This window comes from Triticum aestivum, chromosome 2D (genome assembly GCF_018294505.1).
Source record: "Triticum aestivum cultivar Chinese Spring chromosome 2D, IWGSC CS RefSeq v2.1, whole genome shotgun sequence".
NCBI classification, from domain to species: Eukaryota; Viridiplantae; Streptophyta; class Magnoliopsida; order Poales; family Poaceae; genus Triticum; species Triticum aestivum.
Window position 1 is genome coordinate 97,578,350 of NC_057799.1, and position 7,762 is coordinate 97,586,111.

General features: G+C 46.3%; 1 protein-coding gene across 1 annotated transcript; it reads right to left on the bottom strand.

Annotated features, from left to right (window-relative positions):
• Window positions 1-1,261: 1,261 nt before the first annotated feature.
• LOC123048907 (anthranilate O-methyltransferase 3-like) lies at window positions 1,262-2,391 on the bottom strand. Its single transcript, XM_044471923.1, has 3 exons — window positions 2,027-2,391; window positions 1,714-1,982; window positions 1,262-1,621 (listed from the first exon to the last, which is right to left on the bottom strand). The coding sequence occupies exons 1-3, from the start codon at window positions 2,388-2,390 to the stop codon at window positions 1,262-1,264; spliced, it is 993 nt and encodes a 330-aa protein (XP_044327858.1). The 5' UTR covers window position 2,391.
• Between the last annotated feature and the right edge of the window lie 5,371 nt (window positions 2,392-7,762).

The following is a 7,762-nucleotide window of genomic DNA, read 5'->3' on the forward strand; positions in this document are numbered from 1 at the left end:
ACATACTTAAGTCCTGCTAAATTTGGAAGCCACTATGATTTCATTTTAATTGTTGCATTTGATTTCTTCTATTATAAATTATAAGTATAACTAGAGGTATGTTCTATATCAGAGCATCCTCACATCACAGGGCAGCTCGTAGAGACCAGAGGCTGGAAATTTTGGGGAAATTATACTTCGTGATTTACACCGTAGCCATGTTACTCATCTAGAACTTGGATGTTGGTCTACTTTCTGTGAAGGGATGAACAAATTGTGTGGTTCCCGTTATCTATTAGTGGTCAATAATGTCGATCAATTTACGAAGATACTGGTCTAATTTATAGTTAACTGCCTCTCCCCCAATCAGAACTAGAGCCCCATTTTATAACCATGCCGAGCTACATAGCCAACAGTGAAGTGAAGCATATAATGAAGTCGGCATCTAATTTTGCGTGGAAGATACAACAGAATACAGTTAACTGGATACATAAGGATACTCCTAATTCCGCACTTGGTAATCAACTCCGAAAACATTGGGTGGCCATATAATACATAAGCATTTTACGGACGTCGTAGCCTCTGGCTAATCCAGAAATCCAGGGCAGTGAGCACCTTCATGCAAAACGGCCGACCCATAGGTGGACAAAATACTACTCCCTACACAGCCTCATTGCTAGTCCTGGAAGGAGAGTGTTGCCACACTGCAGTCAAGTGCCACTAGAAACAAGGAGTTGTCAGCCCGTAATCCTGCGAAAATTACCAGCAAGCTCAACTGCTACCTACCCATCCAACAAGGCGTACCGATTATGCATCGGCGATAGAGCATTCCCCTCGGAAGGATTGGACAGCGACTGGATCGAAGAAGACGGCAACTATCCATTTGCGAGGGACAAATCGAATTTTCTAGGGCCTCTCTTAATTAAAGTACGAGCTGACAAGTGCCTTTTATGTAACAGTGTGAACATAGAAAAATAACAATATAGTGAAACAAATGACATGTCTATGACAAAATGAGTACTATATAGTAACAATCATATAAGTACAACAACACAAATCATGCACATCATTAAACAGATAAAGAAGACAACGGCGCATGGTATTTGCGTTTTTATTAGTTAAAACAGTAGGTGAATTACATAATTCATAATTTTATTGAAACTGCAGAAGTGTATACAAAAGAACAGAAAATTGCATATATGTGTGTAATATACCCATAGGTGCAAGGGCAAAGGGCATGATCTTCGATTCGGCGAGATCATGCATGCATGATATTATATTCTTATGTTCTTTTCAGGGACACGCAGATGAGAAGGTACTTTCCTTCTCCCCTCTCAAGGTGTTGTGTGGCATAGTTTGCACATTTCTTGAATAACCTGTTCAGCAAGGATTCACCAAAATGTTTTGCAAGTAGGGGTCCAAACACCGCCCTCAAGCTCTTAGCGATGTTAATCCCGCTCTGTTCGCTATTTTGTACCTCACCCCCTTCTGAATCATCATGAGGATCCCAGTTGGACTCAAACAATTTGATGTGGCTGATGTTGAACAACCCGTTTTGAGCGACTACCTCCTTTACTTCATTGACCGATGGCGCGTAAATGGGAAGGTTGAAGGAGTCGAGCTTTTCCTTCTCCAGCAGACCCTGTTTGATACATTAACAAATGGTTTACAGTCTTACATTCTTTTTAAAATTCAGTCCAATATTTGCGGTAAATTAAGTTAAGGCTTACGCACTTCTTTAACAAGAGATCGCAGAGATTGCGCAAGTAAGCCCCAAGTATGGTTCACATATCCGTTGTTGTATATGTCCTCATATTTTCTCCCAAGAAACGTTAGCATCATTTGCCCGCCAAGCACTAGCTCTTCGTGCCGCAACTTGAGGAACAATAACATGTCTTTCTGAAATTGTAGTCGGTACAGTTCCGCAACACCTGCTGGCGTAGTCTTATCAACGCAAATGTTTCCCCCGTTTAAGTACTCCCTCCTTCTAATCCAGCAGGTACCTGGATTAAAACATTGATAATTAAGGACCATGTAGAAGACATACCTGAATTTAAATGTTCTTTACCCAATTGTGGTACCCGAGAGAGCCAATGGAGGCAGTATGATGAGTGAAAGAGGTGACAACTCTGGCGAGGGAAAAGCCTAGTGTAGCAGGTGCCTGGTAACCCAGCAATATAGAAAGGTGGTAGCAGTGTATTTTGTTCCGCTATTATCGACTCTTTGAACCGTTCGAGTGAACGGAAGACATAGTTGAAGTCATTTCCTGGTAAATCATTGAGAAAGAACTGGAGCTCCACAGGGTTGCACCTTGATTTTTCGTCACTATCACGGCCTACCACTTTGATCACCTTGGAGACCAAGAAGAGTGTGTTCTGACCAGATGAGCACCCTAAATCAACAGCAGTCATTGCTGGCTGGTGGAGATCCATGCACACTTCTCCGACGGCCTTCTCAAGCACCGCCTCAGTCTCAAGCAAAGCTTTTTGCTAGCATAAATCAACACATGAAAGGGAAATCCTGATTAAAATTACAATGCAATCTACTCAGAGCGAATTTTATAGCTGCAACGGAGAGTTTAAATGATACTTTTATGAAAGATGTACTCTATATCTTTTCAAAAAACAATATGAAAGAAGTACGTGTTCTTCATGTCTAGATAACAACCTGAAGCCTTGAGTTGTTCACGTAGCTAGTCTCTCCTTCGCCTTTGGCCATGTGCAAGTCACGTTGAATGTTCATAGCTACGATCGAATAGACCTTGTGTTGCCTAATTCTGATGTAGCAGTAGCACTTGTCGCCCTTGTGCAGAACTATTTATAGGGAAATGATTGCCCAAGAAGTGTGACTTGTTCCTCTCGATCGAAGGGCCCTTTTTTTTCCAAAAAGGGTGAATTTTATTAGCTTAAAATGAAGCATCAAGAGAATACAAATATGATAAGCACAAATCCGGCCTCTGCATAATTAAAATGCACACAGCCAACACCAGCACACATAAAAAACACGCCTGCAAATAGCAAAGTCATATAAGACCAAAGCTATGCATGAGCGAGAAAAATAAAGAAAAAAAATTCAAAGTGATCAGATCTGTGATCGGCAAACTACATGAAGGACCATATCCGCATCAATCATCTCAAGACACCATATGGACGACGAGGTTCTTTAACAGCAACACCTTCAGTAACGGAGCGACGCTCAATCGCCGCCGTTACCGGATCCAGCCAGTCAAGGCTAGAATCTAGGTTTTCACCCTGAAATAACAGTCCGAACATATCCGAGCAATGTCTTCAATAAGGTGACGACGTATAACCATCGCCATTGCTAGACTTCAGATCTGGGCTTTCACCTCGGAGCTCGATACCGGGTACTCAAAGAAGCACCACCATCGACATCACAAATGTATTGTCACCACCACTTTTCCACGATACCAGCAGCTACATGCGATGCGCCGCTGCAGAACTATTCCTCTGCGTCAAGCCGTCATCCATAGTTTGCATCTCATCGGCGAAGTCAACTATCGGATATAGAGAGATGAACTCCCCTAAGATCTTTCGATGTCCACCGCCGCCGTGGAGCCATAGTAGGTCACTGCACCATCACAATCTGCAGCCACTGCCACTAGGCCGACCAAGATCCGGATCACCATCAGCGTCTGAGGTACCGCCCGGCAACGGCAAGCCGCCATTAGCCCGGCCCAAGCGCTGCTACGCGCGCATCCGCTGGAACAAGTCCTTGCGCTGCAGCAGCACCCCAACCAGCGGCCACCCATGCACGCATCCACGCCCCCACCATCGTCGCAACGAGAACCAGCCGTCAGGGACCGCCACCCATGTCCAGCCAGCCGCCGAGCCCCGCCGCCGACCGCCAGGACCTCGTGTCCCAGCGCGTGCTGACGCGCCGCCTGCCTTGGTGCCCACCAGATCCAGGTTGCCGCCGCGAGAGGAAACCCCGCCGCCGCCTCAAGATGGGCCAAACTGTTAGGTGCCACACAAAATGAGTGGCCCTCTATCCACCCTCATGAGAAGACACCTAGGATTAGGGGACTTTTGGCAACCTAGGAGAAAGAGAAATTCTAAGCAAGCCAATATACTAGCAAGACTGGTCATTGAGAAGGAGAAATAACAATAATATCGAACGAATACCAAATTCACATGATTACTTATGACAAGACTTCTCTCATGTCCTCAAGAGCAAACGTAACTACTCACAAATCATATTCATGCATGTTCAAGATCAAAGGGGTATTTAATATCATTAAGGATCTGAACATATAATCTTGCACCAAATAAACCAACTAGCATCAACTACAAGATGTAATCAACACTACTAGCAACCCACAGGTACCAATCTGAGGTTTTGAGATAAAGATTAAATACAAGAGATGAACTAGGGTTTGATATGAGATGGTGATGGTGCAGAGGTTGATGAAGATTGGTCATCCCACGATGAGAGGATTGTTGGTGATGTTGATGGCTTTGATTTCCTCCTCTCGGAGGGAAGTATCCCTGGCGGAATCGCTCCGCCAGAGAGCAAAAGTGCTCCTACTCAGGTTCCGCCTCGAGACGGCGGTGCTTCGTCCCGAAAGTCCTCTCTTGATTTTTTTTTCTAGGGCAAATGGCATCATATAGGAGAAGATGGGCCTCGGGGATGGCCAGGGGCCCCACGAGCCACCTAGGCGCGCCCGGGGGTGGGCGAGCCCAGGTGCCTCGTGGGCACCTGGTGGGCCCCCTCTGGTATTTCTTTTCTCCAGTATTTTTTATATATCCCAACATAATTATCCGTGAAATTTCACCTCATTTGGAGTTGTGCGGAATAGGTATCTCTGATGTAGCTTTTTCAGGTCTAGAATTACAGCTGTCGGCAATCTCCCTCTTCATGTAAATCTTGCAAATTAAGAGAGAAAAGCCATTAGAATTGCACCACAAAGTATTATATTGATGAAAAACATTATAAATAATAGTAGGGAAACATGATGCAAAATGGACGTATCACGTCCGGGCGCGTCCGCCACGTCAGCCCGGCCCACCCCGACCCAACAAATATCCCCACATCCGGAAAACCCTAGACACCGGTCAACCCGAACTCCACTTCACTCCCGTCTCCATCCACTCCACTTTCGATCCCATCCCCTCCGATCCGAAGGCCGGCGACGGAACCAGCGGCGGATTCGGTTTAGAATCCGACGGGTCGAACATCGACGTGGAGGAGGTTGCCCTCCGCATCACATTGCAGAGGTCACTGCTCGAGCAAGGAGGCCCCGGCAACGGCGGATCTTCTTCGTCCGCGCCTGTCGCCCGTTGACGCAGCGCCGGCGACATCGCTGACCCTTCCCGCCCATCGCGCAGCACCGGCAACTCTGCTGTGCTCCGCTCTGGCAGTTCCCCTTCGCTTGGCCTGGTACGCCGCCCGCCTCCACCATCCCCTGGTCCGGGAGTGGTACCCGGCCATCGCTGGGTCCTCATGCCCACGCCAGGGCCGACACGCACGCGGCCGCCCGAGTCTGAGGCACGTGCAGCCCGGCGCGAGCGGCAGCGGGCGAGGGAGAGGGGGGAAACGATGTCGGCCCGCCGTTCACCCTTGAGCACACCGATGGATCCCGAGGCCGCGCTCCTCGCGTCGGTCCTCCCGCTCTCTGACGACGACAGACACAGATGCGCGGCGCCTCCGCCGGAAGAATGCCACGGCGCTCCGACTCGCCATCGAGATGTCGGAGCGCGAGGCAACCAAGGCGGCCCGCCATGCGAAGGAGCAGGACCGCCTGCTCCGCAGGCTGTCGGGCATGAGTTGCAGCTCTGACTCAGATCTGACGGACGACTCCACCAGCTCTGACAATGACGCGCCTCCGCACGCCGACGCCTACACGGAGGAGGGGCACAGCCACGCCGATGACCGGAAGGGGAAGGGGTCCGCAAGGAAATGGTGATTTCCTCTGCCCTTCCCCGTTATGTTTATATTTTAACTATGTTTTAAGTTCGTAGTATGGATTTGCAGTTGAACTCCGACGAGCTATGCTTCTTTTGTCCGGCGATGGAGAGTTGATCCGATGAACTGCGTGTTGTTGATTGTGTTTACATAGCGTTGCATGGTTTGTATGGTTTTAAGAGCTCGAATATGAGGGACACAGGTGTGAAAGCCACCAAGTGAGACGCACCCGAACAGTGCCCAGCTGCCTGCGAACGCGTCTGCGGGCGTTTGAGGGTCTGGATTTACAACCTGTCGGCTATAGATACTCTAATGGCACATTTTTATGTGGTGACGATGTATTCAGAAGAGATAAGACCCGCTACCTCTACCTAACGAGCCGGGGAGTGCAAATCAAATTATAGCGTATTCGACCTCTCCTGGCCCTAGATCAATTATCCATTTCGTGTCGAGGCCCTGCCGACGGTGCTAATCAAATAAACAGGTGCGAATCTCATCACCGATACGAGTAGATAGCATTGATGCGGCGGAGCTCGTGCGTTAATAGATGCCAAACTTCACGTCAAATCTCGGATCTGTCCGACTGCACACTGAGGATGATTGATTATCAGGCATGTATCTCTACTACTATAGTACACCAATTTTCAAATTTGGATTGGCCACCCAGAGTGATGCTGGAGCATTTGTTAGCCGTTGATTTCTTCAACAGGATGAATCACTGCCATTTATCAATCTTGAACCGAACTTATCCAACGGCCATGGTTCCTGGGATTCGCTCCCCACGGCTGCGCGCCAAAATGAGGTCGGGGATCTTTCTAGAGTTCAGTTGCCATCTGACCAACCTGACACAAAGTAACTTTCATGTGAGGAGCTCCTAGCCTACGAAGTTCATGCTCGGAACTTTCTAGAGTTAAACACATGCCAGTTCACGTGAGGAGCTTCTAGCCTACAAAATCCATGCTCGAGAATTTGCACGTGAGGAGCTAGCTTTATGTTGCGAACAAGTGTAGTACTCCCGTGTAGAATAGAAGCTCTAAACAAGAGTGCGCGTAGAGCCTAGCAGCCTATATTACTGCGGTAGCAATTATCCCCACGCATGCATGAGTACTGTTGAATGCACGCATGGAAGTATTTTTTATTTTTCCCAAATGAATTAGTACACTGCAGAAAACTTGTATGCATGGCAATATTGCTGTTCGTTGAGAGAAATATTTGAACAACCAGTAGAAAATTAAGATTTATATTTTAATTTATTTTCTTAATGGGACGTTAAGTTATTTAAAGCTTTGTGCGGTCAACAGCACACAAAAGAAATAGATTTTGTGAGAAAACGCCGATGGTTTGGAAAAGTGAAATTATAACATCAAACTAATTTTATTTATAATTCAAATTCGAATATGAAAAATTAAAATATTTCACAAACACGGCAATAACATTTCTTTTGGAATAAAATTATATATTACTTCCTCCGTTCCTAAATATAAGTCTTTGGAGAGATTTCACTATAGACCACATACGGAGCAAAATAAGTGAATCTAACTCTAAAATGCATCTATATACATCCGTATATGGTCCATAATGGAATCTATACAAAGACTTATATTTAGGAACAGGGGGTATTTCTATGCATGCTTCATATACTAGAAATTCGTTGTGCCACCATGATTTTATACAAATTGTAAGAAACAATTCACGAGTTCTCAACACGATAATTTTATTATAACATAACATATTTACTTTTAAGAAATGATTTAGTATTGTGATCACACATAATAATCTAACGTGCAACGTACAAATTACTAGTAAACAAGGTCCTTGCTAAGGACCGGTGCTGGAGATGGATCCATGACCTGTCTGCGAT